This window comes from Typopeltis vanoorti, chromosome 13, assembly GCF_054136105.1.
Source record: "Typopeltis vanoorti isolate ZY-2024b chromosome 13, IOZ_Tvanoo_1.0, whole genome shotgun sequence".
In the NCBI taxonomy this organism is placed as follows: Eukaryota; Metazoa; Arthropoda; class Arachnida; order Uropygi; family Thelyphonidae; genus Typopeltis; species Typopeltis vanoorti.
Window position 1 is genome coordinate 86,144,914 of NC_143561.1, and position 25,264 is coordinate 86,170,177.

The 25,264-nt window shown below is 35.4% G+C and overlaps 1 protein-coding gene and 1 long non-coding RNA gene across 3 annotated transcripts in view; one reads left to right on the top strand and one right to left on the bottom strand.

Annotated features, from left to right (window-relative positions):
* The window catches only part of LOC150100333 (uncharacterized), a 173,289-nt gene that overhangs the window by 146,167 nt on the left and 1,858 nt on the right, over positions 1 to 25,264 (top strand). The gene's annotated exons all lie outside the window — the stretch shown is intronic.
* CCT3 (chaperonin containing TCP1 subunit 3) overlaps positions 1 to 25,264 on the bottom strand; it is a 226,398-nt gene that overhangs the window by 104,574 nt on the left and 96,560 nt on the right. The window contains exon 6 of the mRNA XM_090402340.1: positions 21,483 to 21,603. Within this exon, the coding sequence (XP_090258466.1) occupies positions 21,483 to 21,603 (121 nt within the window). The remainder of the gene's footprint in view (positions 1 to 21,482; positions 21,604 to 25,264) is intronic.

The following is a 25,264-nucleotide window of genomic DNA, read 5'->3' on the forward strand; positions in this document are numbered from 1 at the left end:
TATGTCAGCACTTAAGAGTTGGCCATCCAAGGTACTGATAAACTTCTTCCTTCAAAAAAGACACAGATTTTGATCTAAATCTTTTTTTTTTTTTTGTAGCATAGAAGCAGCACAAACATATTTTACTACCTTTCCTTTCTTAATACCATCATCAAATTCCTGACATGTACCCTAATGGGATGTACGGGATATGATAGTACTACATACAAAATTTACATCATTATTAACTTCCTATCTACAATTTCCCTCTAAATCAACCTGTTACCTCAAGACTCCAACATAACCAGATCTCATATTTCTATCTTCTAGGGCACTTTTTATGTATCAATCCACTTATATCTTGATCTTTTTCTTGCCAACCTGGCACAGGACACTTGTTTCGCTAATCTTTCCTCTCCCATTCTGTTTAAGTGACCATACCACCTGAGATTAGCTCTGCTAACACATCGCTGGATGCTAACAATGTCAAGTTCTTTCCTAATATCCTCATTTTTAATATGATATTGCCACTGATGCCATCTGCTCACACCACTAATCTTTCTCAGTACTTTCAAATCTGCAGTCTCTAGTCTTTGGTCAAGTGTTTTACTTCTAACCCAGCTCTCAGATCCATAAGTTAAAATTGGTTTGAACACTGTCTTGTATACAGCTAATTTACTGTTTTGACTAATTTCTCTCTTATTCCATATGAATTTATTCAGTTGACTTCCTACCATACCAGCTTTGTTGATTCTGTTGTCTATTTCCATATTCAATTTATTACCATCTTCACTAAAAATCGTGCCTAAGTAGCTGAAATGTTTTATTTGTTTTATATGTTCTCCATTCATAATGCAGTTGATATTTTCAATATTTCTGACTATTTTCATTGTCTTTGTCTTGTTATTGCTGATCTTCATACCATATCTATTACAACAGTCATTCAATTTATTTGGGGAATCTTGCAGACTTGTAGCAGACCACCTGTTCCAATTTTGATATCAGATATAATACCACTTTCCTTCATAATGTGATCCATACAGATAATAAATAACAGAGGGGATAATGTACATCCTTATCTAACACCAGATTTAATATTAAACCATCTTTCAGTACTTCTTTCAATTCTAACTGCTGACTTACAGCTCAAATAAATACAAAGTATGGCTTGATGTAATACCCCATTGATACCATATAACTGTAGTGTGTTTAATAACTTTCGTCTTGGCACCATGTCATATTCCTTTTCCAGATCTACATAACTTAAATACAGATCATTGTTATTTTCCCATGATTTCTCAACTATTAGTTGTAAAGTGAAAATCTGATCTTGACAACTTCTATTATGTTTGAATCCAGCATGTTTCTTCACCAAGCTTACCTTCAACAGTCCTTAACTGTTTCTCAAGTACACTTGTATAAATCTTACCAGGAACATTCAGTAGAGAAATACCTCTGTAATTCTCACATTCAGTTTTATTTCCCTTTTTATATATGGGTACTATGAGAGTTCTACTCCAGTCATCTGGAATTCACCTCTCTGTGCAGGCCTTCTGAACTATGCAGTGCAGCCACCATAAGACTTTTATACATCCATACTTGAGCATTTCTGGTTCGAATATCATCCATTTCTTTACACATTTGCCTTTGCACATTTCAGGCTTTTGATGGCTCTACTTCAAGTATGGATATGTATTCCTGATGGCATGCCTGGTCAGTGTTTTTTTTTATTGCTGTGCTGTCACCAATTGTTTCATTTAGCAATTTTTCAAGTAATTACTCCATACCTCAAGGATATCTTTTTCTCCAGATTTCGTGTCACCTTTATAATCTCTAATTTCTGTTACAGAACTCTTTCCTCCATTTCTAAGCTTATTCAACAACCTTCAGAATATCTTGTCACCTTGATATTTATTTTCTATGTTCTTACCAAAGGCTTTTCATGTCTTTTGTTTAACTAGTTTTATGCAGTGTTTAGTTACATTCTTTAAGAGCACAAGCGGATTTATTTGACAGGAATTTTTGATATGCTTTCTTCTTTTCCTTCAATGCCTCTAACTTCCTGTGCCCACCATGGAGTTCTGATTTTTCTATTCTTGCAGATAACCTCACCACATGCCTCTCTGGCTGAATAAATCAATGTTTTCTTCAGGTGCCACTGAATCTCCAAGGACTGGTTCCTTTCTCAAACTCTTTCATTTTTTCTTCAATAATGCTTGTGCATTTTAGTCTACAATTCACATCTGAGAGCTGGTCAACTTTTATTTGCTTTAAAACTTTCTTACATGTTCTTCTTTTCAATATGAAATTCAATTTTATCCTGTTCAAAACTAAATGGTAATCACTTCCAATTTCATATCCTCTGCATGCTCTAGTGTCCTGCACCAGTGAGATAACATCACTATCAAACAATAACATAGTCAATGAGACTTTTCTTATTCCTTGCTTCTTTTCTCCATGTGGATTTGTGCACATTTGTATTTTGGAACACTGTATTGGTAATAAACAGTCCATGACCTGAACAGAAATCCAACAGGTATTTGTCATTATTATTAGCTTTGCTCTTTTCTCCAAATTTTCACGAAATATTTTTCTATGTCTGACAGTCATTCTATGTCTGACATCTACTTTGCTATTTAGATACCTGACAAGAACCAACTTTTTATTTTTCATTGTTTAAGCTGCTTTCTCTAAAGCCTCAAAAAATTCCTTCATTTCTACCTTGGTGCAACCTTCTGTAGGACAATAGGCACAAATAAGTCTCATTGTCCAGTTTCCCATTCTGATATTTGCCCACATCACTGTACTTGAAATTGCCTGCCATTCAAGAAGATTAGCCTCGTATTTAGTGTTGAATACTAAATACAATTCTTAATACCATACTATCTTAAATAAGCACAGCATACACAGTACTGGATTTTAATAATATACAGCAATTTTCATGAGTCCACCAGTGATAGTGGACTCAGGGACTTAGGAAAAGAAGCAAATGACAGAATGGCATCTGCTTCTTTCCTAATTTTCCTTAAACTCTCACATCTGTGGCCTTTAACTGACTCAATTCTCAGAACATAAGTTAAAACTAGTCTGGAGTTTGTCTTATATATACTGCTTGTCTGGTGTTTTGACTAATCTCTCTCTTTTATTCACCTTACTCTCCACCTCCCAGATTTGCTTATTCTATTACCTTCACTAAATATTTTAACTAAATAACAATCTTTTATCTATACTGTGGCTCTGCAATAAGAAAAGGCAACTAATATTTTCCTTCTTCCAGCTATTTCACGTTTTTCATCTTTTTATTGCAGATTTCACACCAAATTTTGTTTTAAGTAACTGAATTTAGATAATCCTGAAAAAACTTAGTGGATTTATTTAGAAGCATAACATCATATGTATTATGTAGGAGCTGGGTTTAATGCCACTCACAAAGAAGTGATTCATGAGGTGTGACAAATTTCAAGAACAGCTTCATACTATTGTGCATATAGTAAGTCAGACAGAACCACAATGAATGTGCATATTTGGACATGTCAGTGCTATTGCTCTGAGTCATCAAAACACTCAGTAGATGGGATGCTGTTATAAAGTTTGCACATATGAATGTTATTTTTGGTGGAAAAATGAGTGAAAAACATTTAGAAAGTGCATTAACATTAAATTGTTGGCAAAGTTCTGCCTGTGAAACTCCAGACATGTTATTTATGGTGATGCTATGAAAAAGCATAGTGTTTGACTGGCAAAAGAGGTTTGAAAAGAGAGAGAGAGAGAGAGAGAGAGATATCACAAATGAACTTGGTGACCTTAAACTCATTGAACATAAAAATATAGAAAGAATAGTGCAGATATTTCAGTCGACAGATAATTAAGTGTATGGTTAATGGTAGCAAAATTAAATTTAGACAGTACACTTTTTTTTCCCTCTGTCAGTCAAAAAGATTTTGACAGATGATTTGGGAATGAAAAAAATTTCTGCAAAGATGGTTTTACAAACTGAGTGAAAATCAAAACAAAGGCTGGATGTCTGTTCTGATCTTTCTTCACAATTGGTTGCATGATTGTTATTACTTATTGTAAGTTTATTTTGCACTTGGTTAGACTATAATAAATTTAGTTTAGTCCTTTATTCAAGTGTAAGCAAACAAAGTTTGCACCTGAAAATATCTTCAGGACTGAGGTAAGGTGGTACATCCCTTGGCAACTTGTAGCAAAGGTGGACCAAGCTCTCATAATGCCTTGTTTCACTATCTCCCATAATGCAAAGCACATCTACTTGCAGACATGTATACTGCTATGCATTAAGGGAAGGGCCCCAGACTGGTTTCGACCTTTATTGAGGTCTCGTCAATAGGAGGCAGACTCTTGGTCTGCTTCCCACTAATGAGACCTCAATAAAGGTCGAAACCAGTCTGGGTAGTGGCCCTTCCCTTAATGCATAGCAGTATACATGTCCACAAGGAGATGTGCTTTGCATTATGGGAGATACTGAGACAAGGAGTGGTGAGAGCTTGGTCTAACTTTTGCTCGGAGTTGCCTGGTGTTGCACTACCTTACCTCAGTCCTGAAGATATTTTCAGGCGCAAACTTTGTTTGCTTACACTTGAATAAAGGATTAAACTAAATTTATTATAGTCTAACCAAGTGCAAAATAAACCCCCAACATCTTTCTCTAAATCCAGAGTAATTTAATAATAAGGTAGTACACCGATTGGCAACTCATATAGGTAAATTTGACCTCTCCATTGCTTCTGCCTTAGTATCACCACTCTGGGTCTGCCTCCCACTGATGAGACCTCAATAAAGGTCGAAACCGGTTTGGGTAATAGCCCTTCCCTTAATGCATAGCAGTATACATGTCTGCAAGGATATGTATTTTGCATTATGGGAGATACTGAGACAAGGAGTGATGACAGCTTGGTTCACCTTTGCTACGAGTTGCCAAATGATGTACCACCTTACCTCAGTCCTGAAGATATTTTCAGGTGCAAACTTTGTTTGCTTACACTTGGATAAAGGATTAAACTAAATTTATTATGATTGTTATTACTAGTGATTCAACTTGGTGCTTTCAGCATGACACTCAAACAAAATGCCAAAGTATGCAGTGGAAAACATCTTCACCAAGAAGAACTGAAAAAGGTGATCACAGATAAGAGGATGAGTGTTTTTTCAATCATAAGTGTAGACTTCATTTCAGATTCATTAAAAAACAGTGAACCAACATTGTCATTAGAAGTGCTGACAAGGTTATGTGAAGCTGTTCATATGAAGAGACCTGAAATTTGGCCAAACAACTACATCACAAAACTGACAATACTCTTGGCACATGAAGCAATAGTTGTCTGTCTGGCAAGAAAATAAATACCAAAACTGAATCACTCCGTATTTTTGTGAGTTTTGGGTGTTCACAGAACTGAAAAATACCTTAAAAGGATGCAGATTTTCAGACATTTCTGATACCCAACATCATGCGATGACATGATAGCATTGCAGCGTCCAAAAGCTAAGGACAAACTACATTTTTACCTGAATATGAAAACATTTTCATGACTACAGCCAAACGTGGACATAAATTCATTGCCAGCATATTAATAAATTATATTACACACAAAATGTTGTTAGAAATTTCCTGAGGACGTAGTTAAGGAATTGATGTACAGTGCTTACAGAAAACTATGCAAAGAGACATTTCAGCATGGAATATGTCCTGAACTGTGATGCAGCTCTCACAACTTTATACCATGCTTAAAACCAAGTGATTCAGAAGTTCTTGAGGTAAACTGGCCCACTCCTTCAGAGCAAAATAAGGCTTTGTTTAGTGAAGGAAAATTTTGAGCAGCAATGTATCTCCCTATTGTGGGGGAACATGCTGGCCACTTGATTCGATTAATGTCCTATGTCTCCAGAAGTATCCCCACTGCTCATGTACAACGTGGTGTGGCATTGTCATCCATAAAAATGAATTCTTTGCCTATATCACCATGGCATCGATGTAGGCAAAGATCAAAAATGACGCTGAAAAACTTCATTGAAATATCATTCAACAGTCATAGTATCTTTTTCCAGAACATGAAGCTTGGTATGTCCATTAAGCACAATGCACTCCCACACCATGACCCATCACTACCACATCCATCCCTTTCAAGAACATTTTTGCGATGGTAAGCAATACCACTTTTATGCCAGATCAAGTATCATCTAGAATCGGAGGAGAGGCTAAAACGATCCTCATTTTTAAAAGTACATTAGCTCATCAGTGTCTTGTCCAATTTTTATGGATACAACACCACTGAAAATGTGTTCTATGATCAGCTGTGGATAAAGGGATGCTGACTACAGACCTTCAAGTGCCAGTTTATCAAGATATCCACATACCATGGCTTGAATAGAGCTAACATGCAAGCTGACCTACCGTGGTAGGTCAGCTTGCATGTTAGCTTACGTTCTGCTGTTATAAGATTACGTTGCATGTAAGCATACGTTCTGCTGGAAAAAGTGTCTTGTCCAATTTGTATGGATACAACACCACTGTAAATGTGTTCTATGATCAGCTGTGGATAAAGGGATGCTGACTACAGACCTTCAAGTGCCAGTTTATCAAGATATCCACATACCATGGCTTGAATAGAGCTAACATGCAAGCTGACCTACCGTGGTAGGTCAGCTTGCATGCCAGCTTACGTTCTGCTGTTATAGCCAAAAATCTGTCTTCCTGCTCCATGGTAGAGTGAGGCCAACCTCTTAGCAAATGTCTGGAATACATTCCATTGGTTTGATATGCTGCCCAGAGCCTGGATAATAGAACACTATGTGTGATTTCAAACTATATGGCAATATCAGTAATTCTCCAGTCATTTTCAAGCTTTCCAATAATCTTCTCTGCATGAAATCATCTAGATGATGTCTTTGAGACATTATAAGACATCAGAGTTTGCAAATTTATTCTTTCACGAAAAGAGCTTTCTTCAAGTGCAATTTGCTTAGCATAGTCATTTATCCTGTTGGGTGCTACCAAGTCATCACTCTGATGTGTTTCAAAAAGTTGAATGTGTACCCACTTTCTACTCGAAATCTTCAGTTATACAACTTGCCACAACCTGATTTGCAGTTATAATATTCAGAAATAGTATTCATCCTTAGGTTTTGGACAGGGGTGCTAAAGATTCAAAGCTGTATAACTGAAAGGAGACCTCCACATAGCCTTTAAAGTAATGCAAAGAACCGACCAGGGCTTCTGACCTAATGTCCAATCCTCACCTTCTCGTGGTGCACCCTGTTGAGTATCTACCTGATTACTGAACGAACGAAGATGGGCTGGCAATTTGGGATTTAGCCAACCAAATTGTATTCTTATTGGTTAAACCAAAATAAAAAAATGATGGTACAACATGACAAATTTTCATGCCGGCTGGGGCATCGCCTGGTTAAACAAGGCCGCCGTTGTTTTTACCAGGGAACCAGGGCGAACAGCGAAAAGTCAGCTACTGGAACAAATCTGAAAACTCACTCCAACTCAACATCACCACAGTTCAAGATCGGTACTATCAACATAAGAAGCCTGAATGGCAAAGAAATGGACCTAGTTGAGGAATTAGATAAGTACCATATCAACATAATAGGGGTGACTGAAACAAAAAAGACCAAAACTGGTGAGATCCTTCTGAGAAATAAATACAAAATGTTATATTCAGGCAATGACAATCAAGGAAAAGAAGTAGTAACCATAGTATTCAACACTAAATACGAGGCTAATCTTGAATGGCAGGCAGTCTCAATTAGAGTGATGTGGGCAAATATGAGATTGTGGAACTGGACAATGAGACTTATTTGTGCCTATGATCCCACAGAAGGTTCTACTAAGGTAGAAGTGGAGGAATTTTTTGAAGCTTTAGAAAAAGCAACTGACACAATGAAAAAGGAAAAGTTGGTCCTTGTTGGGGATCTAAATAGCAGAGTAGGAAATGATTGTGAGACATACAGAAATATTTTGGAAAAATTTGGAGAAAAGAGCAAATCTAATAATAAGAGCAAATATCTGCTGCATTTCTGCTCATGACATGGAATGGTTATTACTAACATCATGTTCCAACATAAAAATGTGCACAAATTCACATGGAGAGAAGAGGCAAGTAATAAGAAAAGTCTCATTGTCTATGTTATTGTTAATAGTGATGTTTTCTCCCTGGTGCAGGACACCAAAGTGTACAGAAGATTTGAAATTGGAAGTGATCACTATTTAGTCTTGAGCAGGATAAAATTGAATTTCACATTGAAAAGAATGACATGTAAGAAGGTTTTAAAGCGAATAAAAGTTGAGCAGTTCTCAGATGTGAAATGTGGAAAGGCAGCAGGAGTAGATGATATACGACCAGAAATGCTGAAGTATGGTGGTATAAGAGTCTTACAGTGGCTGCACTGCATAGTTCAAAAGCCTGAACAAAGGGACGAATTCCCGATGATTGGAGTAGAGCTCTCATAGTACCCATATATATAAAAAGGGAAATAAAACTGAATGTGAGAATTACGGAGGTATTTCCCTACTGAGTGAACTGTCGACTAAAATACACAAAGATTACTGAAGAAAAAATGAAAGAGTTTGAGAACAGGAATCAAATCTTGGAGATTCAGTTGCAAGCCTTGAAGAAAGCCCTGATTGATTCAGCTAGAGGCATGTGGTGAAGTTGTCTGCAAGGATAGAAAAATTAGAACTCCATGGTGGGCACAGGAAGTTAAAGAGGCAGTGAAGGAATAGAAGAAAGCATATCAAAAGTTCCTGTCAAATAAGTCAGCTTGTGCTCTTAGAGAATAAAGAGACAAATGTAAGAAAGCTAAACACTGTGTAAAACTAGCAAAACAAAAGTCATGGGAGGACTTTGGCAAGAATATAGAAAATAAATATCAAGAAGGTGGCAAAATATTCTGGAGGTTGTTGAAGAAGCTTAAGAATGGAGGAAAGAGTGCTGTAAAAGAAGTTAGAGATGATAAAGGTGACATGAAAACAGGAGAAAAAAGATATCCTTGAAGTATAGAGTAATTACTTAGAAAAATTGCTAATTGAAACAAGCAGTGATAGCACAGTGGTAAAAAACACTCAACAGGCATACAGTAAGGAATACATATCCATACTTGAAGCAGAAAAAGCCATCAAAGGCTTGAAATGTAGAAAGGCAGCAGGAGTAGATGATATTCGACCAGAAATGCTGAAGTATGGTGGTATAAGATTCTTACGCAGCTGCACTGCATAGTTCAGAAAGCCTGGACAGAGGGACGAATTCCTGATGATTGGAGTAGAGCTCTCATAGTACCCATATATATAAAAAAGAGAAATAAAACTGAATGTGAGAATTACAAAGGTATTTCCCTACTGAGTGTTCCTGGCAAGATCTATGCAAGTATACTTCAGAAACAGTTGAGAAGAATTGTGGAAGAAAAGCTTGGTGAAGAACAAGCTGGATTCAAGCCAAATAGAGGCTGTCAGGTTCAGATCTTCACTTTACGACAAACAGTCGAGAAAGCATGGGAATATAACAAAGATGTGCATTCAAGTTTTGTTGATTTGGAAAAGGCATATGACAAGGTGCCAAGAGAGAAGCTATTCAATACGCTACAGTTATATGGTGTCAATGGGGCATCATATCAAGCAATACTTAGTCTTTATTTGAGTTGTAAGTCAGCAGTTAGAATTTAAGGAAGTACAGGAAGATGGTTTAATGTTAAATCTGGTGTGAGACAAGGATGTACATTATCCCCTCTTTTATTCACTATCTATATGGATCACATTATGAAGGAAAGTGGTATTAAACATGATATCAAAATTGGAGATGTTAACGTCAGCTCTTTGCTTTATGCGGATGATGTTATACTTCTAACTAAATCCGCTACAAGTCTGCAAAATTCTCTGACTAAACTGAATAACTGTTGTAATAGGTATGGTATGAAGGTCAGCATTAAAAAGACAAAGACAATGAAAATAGGCAGAATCACTGAAAATGTCAACTGTGTTGTGAATGGAGAACCTGTGGAACAAGCAAAACATTTCAGCTACTTAGGCACTGTTTTTAGTGGAGATGGTAAATTAAATATAGAAAGAGACAACAGAATCAGCAAAGCTGGTATGGTGGGAAGTCAATTGAATAAATTCATATGGAATAAGAGAGAGAAATTAGTCAGAACACTAAATTAGCTGTATACAAGACAGTGTTCAAACCAGTTTTAACTTATGGATCTGAGAGCTGGGTCAGAAGTAAAACACTTGTCCAGAGACTAGAGGCTGCAGATATGAGAGTCCTGAGAAAGATTATAGGTGTGAACAGATGGAATCAATGGCAATATCATATTAAAAATGAGGATATTAGGAAAGAACTAGACATTGTCAGCATCCAGGAATGCATTAGCAGAGCTAATTTTAGATGGTATGGTCACTTAAACAGAATGGGCAAAGAAAGATTAGCAAAACCAGTGTTCTCTGCCAGATTGGCAGGAAAACGACCCAGAGGAAGACCAAGATATAGGTGGATTGATATAGTACAAAGTGCCTTAGACGATAGAAATTTAAGATCTGATAATGTTGTAGTCTTGACAAGTAACAGACTGATTTGGAGGAAAATTGCAGATAAGAAGTTAATAATGATGTAATTTTTTTCATGTAGTACTATCACATCTGCACACCCCGCTGAGGGTAAATGGCAGGAATTTGATGATGTAAAAGCATTGCAGAAGATAAGTTCTAGTAATGTTTTGAACAATGGCAGCATTGTCATTTGAACTCATTTGTACAAATGACATATTTGAACCCATATACTAGTGTATGGGGATACTAGTGATATTTCAAAGATGATACTAGCCACTGGTCTACAGATAAGGAAATGGTTTTTACAAGTGCATTCTGGGAATTTGTCACATGATGTAAATGAATAACAGCAGAGATGGCATGTGCCAATAGCCTTACACCTACTTTTACATTAAACCGTAACTACATTCATTATTCAGTACTATCTAATTGATCAAAACCATACCTAGAAAAATACACAGTCTGTGCATATCCCATTTACACCATATTACTAGAGCAATTGAAGAGATTTTCTCCTTTCTAGATCTGCAAAATGTGAATAGACCTCTCTATTCTCATGTGACACGAATTCTCAAAAATTTGTCCTAAAAAAAAGCTTGCTTTTTTTTTTATTTTTGACAAGTGTCTCTTCCACAATATCTTCTGAAGTATGCTAGCATATATCTTAACTGGAACACCGAATATCAAATTCCTTTAATTTTCTCATTCTTTTCATTTTCCTTCTTATAGATGCTTACAATGAGAGCTCAATGTCAATCAGCAGAAGTTGGGCCTGATGACCATGCCCTATGAATATTGCAATAGAGCCAATGTAAAACTTTTTTTTCCCCCAATAATAAGCATGGTTGCTTGTAGTGCAGTTGTTTTCAAGCCCATCCTGTTATTTTCTACTCGATTTTCTATTTGTTAGTTCTTAACTTTCTTTGCCTATTTGTTATTCTTTCTATGTAGGTTTTTCTATTCTTCTTTCCATTTTTGAATCAAATCATTTATTAGCTGTATTTTACAATTTTCTCTGATTTACGAGTTCCTGAATTTGTTAAATGTTGTTACACCATCAATTTTTCTTAATACTTTCATTTCAGTGTTTATTAATTTCTAATTCCTATAGTTACTGCATGTATTTCAGCTGCATATGTTAGTACTGGACAAACTACTCTTTGTAGATTATTTTTGGATCTTGGAACTCATGTTCTTCTTTCAGATAAGGCTGTTGAGACATCTATTCTACTAGCTTTTAATTCCAGATATTCTACTAGATTTTAATGCTTCATGTACCTAATTTTCTCTGTTACTATAGTTATTTAGTTTGATTCCCAAATACTTTATCTTATTAACTTGCTTAATTATTTTCCCTTTGATTTTTTATTTACATCATCATCAAATTCCTGACATTTACCCACAAAAAGGTGTATAGCATATCATGATAGTACTACATGAAGAACTTACACCATCACTAACTTTTTATTAATAATTTCCCACAAATCAATCTGTTATCTGTCAAGACACAAATTATCAATCTTATATTTATGTCTTCTAAGGCACTTTTTACTGTATCAATCCACTTATATCTTGGTCTTCCTCTGGGTCTTTTTCTGGCCAACCTGGCAGAGAACATTTGTTTTGCTAATCTTTCCTCTGCCATTCTGTTTAAGTGACCATGACACTTGAGATTAACACATTCCTGGATGCTGAGAATGTCAAGTTCTTTCCTAATATCCTCGTTTTTAATGATATTGCCATTGATACCATCTGTTCATGCCCCTAATCTTTCTCAGGACTCTCATATCTGCAGTCTCTAGTCTTTGTTCAAGTGTTTTACTTCTACCACCAGTGCTTAGATCCATAAGTTAAAATTGGTTTGAACATTGTCTTACACTGTATACAGCTAATTTAGTGTTTTGACTAATTTCTCTCTCTCTCTCTCTCTTTTTTTTTTTTTTTTTTTTTAAAGTTCCAGGCAAATAAGTCAGCTTTTGCTCTTAGAGAATACAGAGACAAATGTAAGAAAGTGAAACACTGTTTAAAACTAGCTAAACAAAAGTCATGGGAGGACTTTGGCAAGAACATAGAAAATAAATATCAAGAAGGTGGTAAGATATTCTGGAGGCTGTTGAAGAAACTTAGAAATGGAGGAAAGAGTGCTGTAAAAGGCGTTAGAGATGATAAAGGTGACATGAAAACAGGAGTATGGAGTAATTATTTTGAAAAAAACTACTAAATGAAACAATCAGTGATGACATCACAGTGGCAAAAAACACTGACCAGGCATGCAGTCAGGAATACATATCCATACTTGAAGTAGAAAAAGCCATCAAAGGCTTGAAATGTGGAAAGGCAGCAGGAGTAGATGATATTCGACCAGAAATGCTGAAGTATGGTGGTATAAGAGTCTTACAGTGGCTGCAATGCATAGTTCAGAAAGCCTGGACAGAGGGACGAATTCCCGATGATTGGAGTAGAGCTCTCATAGTACCCATATATAAAAAGGGAAATAAAACTGAATGTGAGAATTACAGAGGTATTTCCCTACTGAGTGTTCCTGGCAAGATCTATGCAAGTATACTTGAGAAACGGTTGAGAAGAATTGTGGAAGAAAAGCTTGGTGAAGAACAAGCTGGATTCAGGCCAAATAGTGGCTGTCAGGATCAGATCTTCACTTTACGACAAATAGTCGAGAAAGCATGGGAATATAACAAAGATCTGTATTTAAGTTTTGTCGATTTGGAAAAGGCATATGACAAGGTGCCAAGAGAGAAGCTATTCAATACGCTGCAGTTATATGGTGTCAATGGGGCATTATATCAAGCAATACTTAGTCTTTATTTGAGTTGTGAGTCAGCAGTTAGAATTGAAGGAAGTACAGGAAGATGGTTTAATGTTAAATCTGGTGTGAGACAAGGATGTACATTATCCCCTCTGTTATTCGTTATCTATATGGATCACATTATGAAGGAATGTGGTATTAAACCTGATATCAAAATTGGAGATGTTAATGTCAGCTCTTTGCTTTATGCGGATGATGTTATACTTCTAAATAAATCCACTACAAGCCTGCAAGATTCTCTGACTAAATTGAATAGCTGTTGTAATAGATATGGTATGAAGGTCAGCAATAAAAAGACAAAGACGATGAAAATAGGCAGATTCATTGAAAATGTCAACTGTGTTGTGAATGGAGAACCTGCGGAACAAGTAAAACATTTCAGCTACTTAGGCACAATTTTTACTGAAGATGGTAAACTAAATATAGAAATAGACAACAGAATCAGCAAAGCTGGTATCGTGGGAAGTCAATTGAATAAATTCATATGGAATAAGAAAGAAATTAGTCGGAACACTAAATTAGCTGTATACAAGACAGTGTTCAAACCAGTTTTAACTTATGGATCTGAGAGCTGGGTCAGAAGTAAAACACTTGACCAAAGACTAGAGGCTGCAGATATGAGAGTCCTGAGAAAGATTAGAGGCGTGAACAGATGGCATCAATGGCAATATCACATTAAAAATGAGGCTATTAGTAAAGAACTTGACATTGTCACAATCTAGGAATGCGTTAGCAGAGGTAATCTCAGGTGGTATGGTCACTTAAATAGAATGGGCAAGGAAAGATTAGCAAAACAAGTGTTCTCTGCTAGGCTGGCAGGAAAACGACCAAGATATAGGTGGATTGATACGGTACAATTTAGACCACTGCTTCCCAAACTTGTGGATGTCAGGGCACCCTTTGTAAAAATTAAAATATTTCACAGACCCCCTCGGAAAAAAAAAAAATCGCAATATACAATGTATATTATTATAATATTTATTGTATTTATATTCGATACAAAACATACAGATTGAATATTGCAAAAATCAAATGCAAATATTACATTTTTAGCATCTTACATACACATTCGACATGGTACATTATCTTATATAGACAGATGTTATTGTACATTTGCAGTACAAGCACATGAAATCTAAAATGATTAGTAATAAAGAAAGAATTAAAAACATAAAAGAAGTTTAATAACAATTCAATGCGATGGATGTGTTTCAATACACTAAAAGTCAATATCAGGTGAAGTATTTGAAACTGCAATTCTTGATAGATTTCTGCTTTGAAATGAAACTTATATGAATAAGCATACATTTACTAATATTTATTAAGCGCCAAAATATCGAGGAAGCAAAATATGTGAACCCCCCCACCAATGTGTGATTCTTTCCATTAAAATATAAAAAATAACAAAAAAGAAATAATAAATAATAAAAATTAAATACGTTTCTTTTAAGATGAAAAAAATCTACTTTGTCTTAAAGCATTTTCAATTTGTTTTCGTTATTTCACCGGCCCCCTCAACAAAACCTATGGCTCCCAGGGGGGCCGTGGCCCATAGTTTGGGAAGCGCTGCCTTAGATGATAGAAATATAAGATCTGATAATGATAATATTGGAGTCTTGACAAGTAATAAACTGATTTGTAGGAAAATTGTAGATACGAAGTTAGTAATGATGTAAATTTTTCATGTAGTACTATCATATCCTGCACCCCCCCCCCTTGAGGGTACATGCCAGGAATTCAATGATGATGATGACTAATTTCTCTCTTATTCCATATAAATTTATTCAGTTGACTTCCCACCATACCAGCTTTGCTGATTCTTTTGCCTATTATCACATTTAATTTACCACCATCACTAAAAATCGTGCCCAAGTAGCTGAAATGTTTTACTTGTTCTATAGGTTCTCCGTTTACAATGCATTTGATATTTTTAATGTTTCTGTCTATTTTCATTGTCTTTTTCTTTTTATTGTTGATTTTCATAACAAATTTATTACAACAGCTATTCAATTTAGTCAGGGAATCTTGCAGACTTATACAGGATTTATTAAATTATAACATCATTTACATAAAGTAAAGAGCTGAGATTAACATCTTCAATTTTGATATCAGGTTTAATACCACTTTTCTTCATAATGCAATCCATATAGATAATGAATAACAGAGGGGATAATGTACACCACATTTAACGTCAAACCATCTTCCATACTTCCTTCAATTCTAACTGCTGACTTATAACTCAAATGAAGACTAAGTATTGCTTGATATAATGCCCCTTTGACACCATACAACTGTAGCATTTAAACAGTTTTTTTCTTGGCACCTTGTCATATGACCTTTTGCAGGTCTACAAAACTTAAGTACAGATCTTTGTTATATTCCAATGATTTCTCAACTATTTGTTATAAAGTAAAAAATCTGATCCTGACAGCCTCTATTTGGCCTGAATCCAGCTTGTTCTTCACCAAGCTTCCCTTCCACAATCGTTCTTAGGAACATTCAGTAGGGATATATCCTACTGAATGTTCTCTGTGTAATTCTCACATTCAGTTTTATTTCCCCTTTTGTGTGTTACTATGAGAGCTCTACTCCAATCATCTGGAATTTGTCCCTCTGCACTATGCAATGCAGCCACTGCAAGACTTCCAGATTTGAGAAAAAATCTATACAAAACAAAGGTGTTTTCTACACAATTATTAATGAACATTTTTATTTTGAATAGTGGCAGCATTAAACATCACACATGAAGATTAACCTCTCGATTGGAAAGCAGTTTCGAGTGGAATCGTGTGGGCAACCTTCAAATGGAGAAATGGATAATGAGACTTATTTGTGCCAATGGATCCACACAAGATTCTCCTAATTGTGGAGGAATTTTTTGAGTAATTAGAAAAGGCAGCTTACATAAGGAAAACAGAAACATAAGCTTAAACAGAAAAACTGGTCTCTGGTAGAGATCTAAACAGCAGAGTATGAAATGAAATGAATCCCAGGCATATAGAATTGTCTTGGGAAAATTTGGAGAGGAGAGTATCTATATCTGCTGCATTTTCGCATTTCAGGCTTTTGATGGCCTTTGCTACTTCAAGTATAGATATGTATTCCTGTTGCATGCCTGTTGAGTGTCCAATCCACTGTGCTGTCACTACTTGTTTCATTTAGTAATTGAAGTAATTACTCCATACATGAAGGATATCTTTTTTTTTTCAGATTTCATGTCACCTTTATCATCTCTAATTCCTTTTAAAGCACTCTTTTTAATTTACACTATGGTAAAAAAATGTACTGTATAGGTTTGCTAACAAGACTTGATAGCTCAGTTGGTGTATACCAGTATTAGTATAACTCACTGGCTCCCCATTCCTTTACCAGTAGATCATTTTACCCCATAAGTGAGTCCTCATATGTTGTCTCTAAGTGCAAAATTGCATAACATAAACAACCTTAATATTTTTCATTGGAAAATTAAGGAAAGGATTTTTCTGGTGCATTTTTTCAACATGCGAGTAATTGAAGTAATTACTCCATACATGAAGGATATCTTTTTTTTTTCAGATTTCATGTCACCTTTATCATCTCTAATTCCTTTTAAAGCACTCTTTTTAATTTACACTATGGTAAAAAAATGTACTGTATAGGTTTGCTAACAAGACTTGATAGCTCAGTTGGTGTATACCAGTATTAGTATAACTCACTGGCTCCCCATTCCTTTACCAGTAGATCATTTTACCCCATAAGTGAGTCCTCATATGTTGTCTCTAAGTGCAAAATTGCATAACATAAACAACCTTAATATTTTTCATTGGAAAATTAAGGAAAGGATTTTTCTGGTGCATTTTTTCAACATACTGTGGCAACACAGTGGCTAATTTTGTGTACCATTATATACTCGCATGTTGAAATATACAAAATGAAGCAAAATATCATACATATCATTATAGTGAAATTCAACAAATTATGTAACACAACTGTTTAACTTATTAGGATTTCAATGTATAGCAAACTGTATCTGCAAATTTACAGACTAAGATTAAAATATATATATATATATATATATATATATATATATATATGGGGTGCTTAAGGGTCAAAGCTGTATAACTGAGAGGAGACCTCCACATAGCCTTTAAAGGAATGCGGAGAACCGACCAGGGCTTCTGACCTAATGTCCAATCCTCACATTCTTGTGGTGCACCCTGTTGGGTATCTACTTTGATACTGAACGAACGAGGATGGGCTGACAATTTGGGATTTAGCCGACCAAATTGTATTCTTATTGGTTAAACCAAAATAAAAAATGATGGTACAACATGACAAAATTTCATGCCGGCTGGGGCGTCGCCCGGTTAAACAAGGCCCCCGTTGTTTTCGCCAGGGAACCAGGGCGAACAGCGAAAAGTTAGCTACTGGAACAAATCTGAAAACAAACCCCAACTCAACATCACCAGAGTTAAAGATCGGTACTATCAACGTAAGAAGCCTGAATGGCAAAGAAATGGAGCTAGCTGAGGAATTAGATAAGTACCAGATCGACATAATAGGGGTGACTGAAACAAAAAAGACCAAAAATTGGTGAGATCTTTCTGAGCAATAAATACAAAATGTTATATTCAGGCAATGACAATCAAGGAAAAGAAGGAGTAGCCATAGTATTCAACACAAAATACGAGGCTAATCTTCTTGAATGGCAGTCAGTCTCAAGTAGAGTAATGTGGGCAAATATGAGAATGGGGAACTGGACAATGAGACTTATTTGTGCCTATGGTCCCACAGAAGGTTCTACTAAGGTAGAAGTGGAGGAATTTTTTGAGGCTTTAGAAAAAGCAACTGACACAATGAAAAAGGAAAAGTTGGTCCTTGTTGGGGATCTAAATAGTAGAGTAGGAAATGATTGTGAGACATACAAAAATATTTTGGGAAAATTTGGAGAAAAGAGCAAAGCTAATAATAATGGCAAATATCTGTTGGATTTCTGCTCAGGACATGGACTGGTTATTACTAACACCATGTTCCAACATAAAAATGTGCACAAATTCACATGGAGAGAAGAGGCAAGGAATAAGAAAAGTCTCATTGAATATGTTATTGTTGATAGTGATGTTTTCTCCCTGGTGCAGGACACCAGAGTGTACAGAGGATTTGAAATTGGAAGTGATCACTATTTAGTCTTGAGCAGGATAAAATTGAATTTCATATTGAAAAGAATAACATGTAAGAAAGTTTTAAAGCGAATAAAAGTTGAGCAGCTCTCAGATGTGAACTGTAGACTAAAATACAGAAATATTATTGAAAAGAAAACGAAAGAGTTTGAGAACAGGAATCAAACCTTGGAGATTCAGTGGCAAACTCTGAAGGAAACATTGATTGATTCTGCCAGAGAGGCATGTGGTGAGGTTGTGTGCAAGGATAAAAAAATCAGAACTCCCTGGTGGACACAGGAAGTTAAAGAGGCAGTGAAGGAAAAGAAGAAAGCATATCAAAAGTTCCCGGCAAATAAATCAGCTTTTACTCTTACAGAATACAGAGACAAATGTAAGAAAGCTAAACAGTGTGTAAAACTAGCTAAACAAAAGTCAAGGGAGGACTTTGGCAAGAATATAGAAAATAAATATCAAGAAGGTGGCAAAATATTCTGGAGGGTGTTGAAGAAGCTTAGGAATGGAGGAAAGAGTGCTGTAAAAGGAATTAGAGATGATAAAGGTGAAATGAAAACAGGAGAAAAAGATATCCTTGAAGTATGGAGTAATTACTTTGAAAAACTGCTAAATGAAACAAGCAGTGATGACAGCACAGTGATAAAAAACACTGACCAGGCATGCAGTCAGGAATACATATCCATACTTGAAGTAGAAAAAGCCATCAAAGGCTTGAAATGTGGAAAGGCAGCAGGAGTAGATGATATTCGACCAGAAATGCTGAAGTATGGTGGTATAAGAGTCTTACAGTGGCTGCAATGCATAGTTCAGAAAGCCTGGACAGAGGGACGAATTCCCGATGATTGGAGTAGAGCTCTCATAGTACCCATATATAAAAAGGGAAATAAAACTGAATGTGAGAATTACAGAGGTATTTCCCTACTGAGTGTTCCTGGCAAGATCTATGCAAGTATACTTGAGAAACGGTTGAGAAGAATTGTGGAAGAAAAGCTTGGTGAAGAACAAGCTGGATTCAGGCCAAATAGTGGCTGTCAGGATCAGATCTTCACTTTACGACAAATAGTCGAGAAAGCATGGGAATATAACAAAGATCTGTATTTAAGTTTTGTCGATTTGGAAAAGGCATATGACAAGGTGCCAAGAGAGAAGCTATTCAATACGCTGCAGTTATATGGTGTCAATGGGGCATTATATCAAGCAATACTTAGTCTTTATTTGAGTTGTGAGTCAGCAGTTAGAATTGAAGGAAGTACAGGAAGATGGTTTAATGTTAAATCTGGTGTGAGACAAGGATGTACATTATCCCCTCTGTTATTCGTTATCTATATGGATCACATTATGAAGGAATGTGGTATTAAACCTGATATCAAAATTGGAGATGTTAATGTCAGCTCTTTGCTTTATGCGGATGATGTTATACTTCTAAATAAATCCGCTACAAGCCTGCAAGATTCTCTGACTAAATTGAATAGCTGTTGTAATAGATATGGTATGAAGGTCAGCAATAAAAAGACAAAGACGATGAAAATAGGCAGAATCATTGAAAATGTCAACTGTGTTGTGAATGGAGAACCTGCGGAACAAGTAAAACATTTCAGCTACTTAGGCACAATTTTTACTGAAGATGGTAAACTAAATGTAGAAATAGACAACAGAATCAGCAAAGCTGGTATCGTGGGAAGTCAATTGAATAAATTCATATGGAATAAGAAAGAAATTAGTCGGAACACTAAATTAGCTGACAAGACTGTGTTCAAACCAATTTTAACTTATGGATCTGAGAGCTGGGTCAGAAGTAAAACACTTGACCAAAGACTAGAGACCGCAGATATGAGAGTCCTGAGAAAGATTAGAGGCGTGAACAGATGGCATCAATGGCAATATCATATTAAAAACGAGGATATTAGGAAAGAACTTGACATTGTCAGCATCCAGGAATGCGTTAGCAGAGCTAATCTCAGATGGTATGGTCACTTAAATAGAATGGGAGAGGAAAGATTAGCAAAACAAGTGTTCTCTGCCAGGTTGGCAGGAAAACGTCCCAGAGGAAGACCAAGATGTAGGTGGATTGATACGGTACAAAGTGCCTTAGACGATAGAAATATAAGATCTGATAAGGTTGGAGCCTTGACAAGTAACAGACTGATTTGGAGGAAAATTGTAGATAGGAAGTTAGTAATGATGTAATTTTTTCATGTAGTACTGTCATATCCTGTACACCCCTTGAGGGTACATGGCAGGAATTTGATGATGATGATGATGATGATATATATATATATTTACTAATTAAATTCTCTTGGGGTTGCTTAATGGTCAAAGCTAAATAACTGGAAGGAGACCCTCACATCACCTTTCAGGAATGCAGAGAACTAACTGGGGCTCCTGACCTAATTTCCAATCCTCACCTTTACATTGTGCGCTCTGTTAGTAGGTATCAACAGGGTACTGAATGAACGAGGATTAACTGGCAATTTGGGACATAGCTGAATCAAATTGTACTTTCTATTGGCTTCAACTGCAAATGCATATGATGATACAACATAATGAAATTTCAATGCCAGATTAAACACGGTATCTCTCTTAAATAACTGTGTAGTGAGAATGTTCCCTAGTGTTTGTCAGATTGCAGAAATTTTTCTGAATAGTCTATTGTTAGTGAATTCTTTACATACCTTCTGTAGGCACAAGAATCTCTTTTTGCAATCTAAGCATATTACCCCCCCCCCCTGTAAAATTGTTTACAGCAGTATATATTATTATATATTGTTGTAAACAATATACAAAATGCATATATAAAATAATACAAAATTAAAAATAGAATTTTCAAAAAAGAATAGGAGTTTTAGAATCCTTAAAGTACTTTCACAACTTCAAAAATTATACATTTTTCTTTGTATATTATTAAGTACCAGAGGCACATTAATATAATATAAAATCAAAAAATACATACGCAACATGATCTCTTAGAATCTGTATTATATCCTCAAGTGCCTGTCGGAAAGCACTAATGATTATTGTGGGATGCATATTTTGTTCAAGGAAAGGCAATGCTGTTGATAATAGTTCTCCAGCTGAGAGGAAAAAAGTATTTATTTTTATTTTTTATTTAATGCTAATTCAATTAAGCAACTTAAGCAAAACCAGTTTTTGATACTGGTTTTGCTTAACAGGAATAACATTTAAACAAGAATTTGGAAGTGCACTTCATGTAACAGCATGTTCAAATTCTCATATTGATATTAGAAATGTACCATATATTGAAGACATATTTATTAGGGAAAGAAGCACACTAATAGTACTGTAGCTAGCAGAAAGCCATCAGATATGTCGTTTTACTCATTATTGGTAGTAACTATAAACATGCTGTTTATATTTTCTAATGAAACAAAAAAAAAAATAAATAAATAAATAAGACAAGCACAAAATTGCCATTTTATACTTGTTTTCTTAGAGGCCCGTGTAGCCCTGTGGAAATGGTGTTTGCATCCATAGCACCAGGCTACCCAAAGAAAGACCGTTCTAAGTTTGATTCTAGTTGCTGACTACCAAAACATGTTCAAATAACAGCATGTTCAAATTCTCATATTGATATTAGAAATGTACCATATATTGAAGACATATTTATTAGGGAAAGAAGCACACTAATAGTACTGTAGCTAGCAGAAAGCCATCAGATATGTCGTTTTACTCATTATTGGTAGTAACTATAAACATGCTGTTTATATTTTCTAATGAAACAAAAAAATAAATAAATAAATAAATAAGACAAGCACAAAATTGCCATTTTATACTTGTTTTCTTAGAGGCCCGTGTAGCCCTGTGGAAATGGTGTTTGCATCCATAGCACCAGGCTACCCAAAGAAAGACCGTTCTAAGTTTGATTCTAGTTGCTGACTACCAAAACATCTCTAAGCCTTTTTTTCCCCCCCAACCAGTTCCCAAGTTGGTTGATCTCTGGCATGGGCAAGGACGTTTTTTCTCCAGGTGTGTGTGTGTGGGGGGACGTTATTCCTGAAACTCAAGTTTTCCACTCTATAAACTCGAGAAAAATTGACCATAGAACTCATATTATTTGAAATAATGACTAATAGTTGTAGGTTTAGGGGACCACAGGAGGCAGTTGTCTCTGTCTCCTTCCCAGGTGACAATTAAAATCACTGATACTCATACTAGGAATATAACAGTATATTAATTTACTCAATATTCATACTTCATAACTGCTGAAAATAGATTTATTTTCAGGATATTTCCGACTACAAATAGCTGCAAGAATCTTGAAATACTAAAAAAAAAAAACGCCCTATATATCTACTTGGTGGGTTAGAAATAAAGCACTTGATTAAAGACTAGACAAAACAGATATGAGGTTTCTGAGTAAAATTATGGAAGTGAACCAATGGCAGAATCATATTACAAATGAAGTTATTTGAAAGGAACTTGACATTCTTAGCATTCAGGAATGTGTTAGCAGAACTAATCTCAGGTTCTATGGTCACTTAAATAGAATGGGTGAAGAAAGGTTAGCAAAACAGCCATTTGATGACAAGATGGCAGAAAAGAAACCCAGAGGAAGACCAAGGTCTAGACGGATTGATTCGGTCAGAAGTGCCTTAGAAACATGAAATGTTAGATATGACAATATTGGAGTGCTCACAGGTAACAGATTGATCTGGAGGAAAACTGTTGATAAGAGATTAATAGTAATGTAACCTTAAACATATAGGGCTGTCACTGTAACCTGAACACCCCTTGGGGATACATATCAGGAAAATGACGATATCTGCTTATTGCATTTTTAAATGTAAGAATCTAAAAAAAAAAATTGAAGTAAATTACTACTAACTCAAAAAATGGTGAATTTGCAATTTAATGAATGCAAAGTGAAAATTTGAAAACCTTAAAAGATAAAACAGTTGTTCGTTTACTGATAATGGACTATCTTCAGTTATTTGCTTCAGATGAAAAATGAGCATCATACTAAGAAAAATGAAAAGAAAGCTTTAAAAGTAAACAAATGTTGCAAAATAAAATCAGCATAAAATTCCTGATATGTAACCAAAAGGGGTGTACAGGATACTATGACAGTACTATGATTAAAGTGTATAACAAATTCCTCAATAATTTTACTCCAAATCAGCATTACTTCTCAATGCTCTAAATTACTGTATCTAAAATTTCAGTCTCCTGACTGATAAATCCACCCAGATCTTGGGCCTTCTCAGAGTCTTTTCTTTTTTCTGCTATCTCAGAACCAGTTTCTGTAACCTTTCCTCCACATTCTGTTTAAGTGACCATACAATTACTTAGATTGATTTAGATACCATTAGATTAGCTCTGATAACACATTCTTGAATACTAAAAATTCTGTCATCTGTTTGCTCCCTTGTTTTTTCTAAGAACTCTCATATTTGTGGCCTTTAGGATTTGTTCAAGTGCTTTATTTCTAACCCAACTCTCAGATCCATAAACTTAAAATCTGGTTTGAATTCTGTCTTGTGTACTGCTAGTTTGGTGTAATTTCTCTCTTATTCCATATAAATTTATTCAACCCCACTATACCAGTTTTGATTATTGTCTATTTCCATATTTAATTTGCAATCCTCACTAAACATATTAAACACTAAATATGAGATTAATCTCCTTGAATGAAAGCCAATATCAAGTAGAGTGAAGTGGGCTAATATCAGAATGAGGAAACTGAACAATGAGATTTATTTCAGCTTATGGTCCCACAAAAGGTTCTACTAAGAAAGAAGTGGAAGAATTTTTTGAGGCATTAGAGAAGGAAGCTGACAACAAAAAAGGAAAAGTTGGACTAGTGTTAGTTATTACTAACACTATGTTCAAACATAAAAATGTCCACAAGTTCACATGGACAGAAGCAGCAAGGAATAAGAAGAGTCTCATTGACTTGAAAGAGGAAATAATCACCATTTAGTGTGGAGGGCAAAGTCTGACTGTCACCTCCTCATGGTGCTCTCTGGATGATCTAATGACAGCAGTATTTCTTTTTTCCCATCATGGAGACAAATTTCAGTCATTATATCTATGCCACCACGTACGGGGCAGCCGACGCGACTCTTGATTCGGAAATGATGTCAGAGTCGAGAAATGAGCAAATCATTCCACCCATTACAAGAAATATTAATATCATCCAATGTAATTTAAATCGTATCGTTATTCCAGCAAGCAAAGAAAAACTAAATTAACTATTACTATTAGCTGACAAGCATGATGCTGATATTATCTGCATCCAGGAAACAAAACTTCAACAAACCAGCAGACTAAACATTAAAAACTATGATATCATACGACAAGATAGGCTTACTGACCAAAATGGAAGAGGGCTTCTGACACTAATCTGAAACTTGTCATATAAAGTTGTTGAACTAGACATAGTAGCAGGAACTGAAATACATCTAAACCTCTTTTTACACAATAGATACATTCCTAAAAATTACGCGTAAAAAAAACTACTGACTCCATAGAAAAAGTGAAGATTCGTTCCAAACCTGAAATATAAGCAAAATAATGAAAAATACAAACATTAAATTCGTTAGGATCATAAGATTTTTATTTACATTTCATGGAGAACACATATACATATAATGAATTTTAATAACTTAAAAAAAAAAACATATTCATTTCAGTTGTTTGCTAAGAATTCTATAAAAAAAAAATTGTTATTCGCTATCAGTTTCTGACAATAAATGCAAAAGCTTTCGTTTTCGT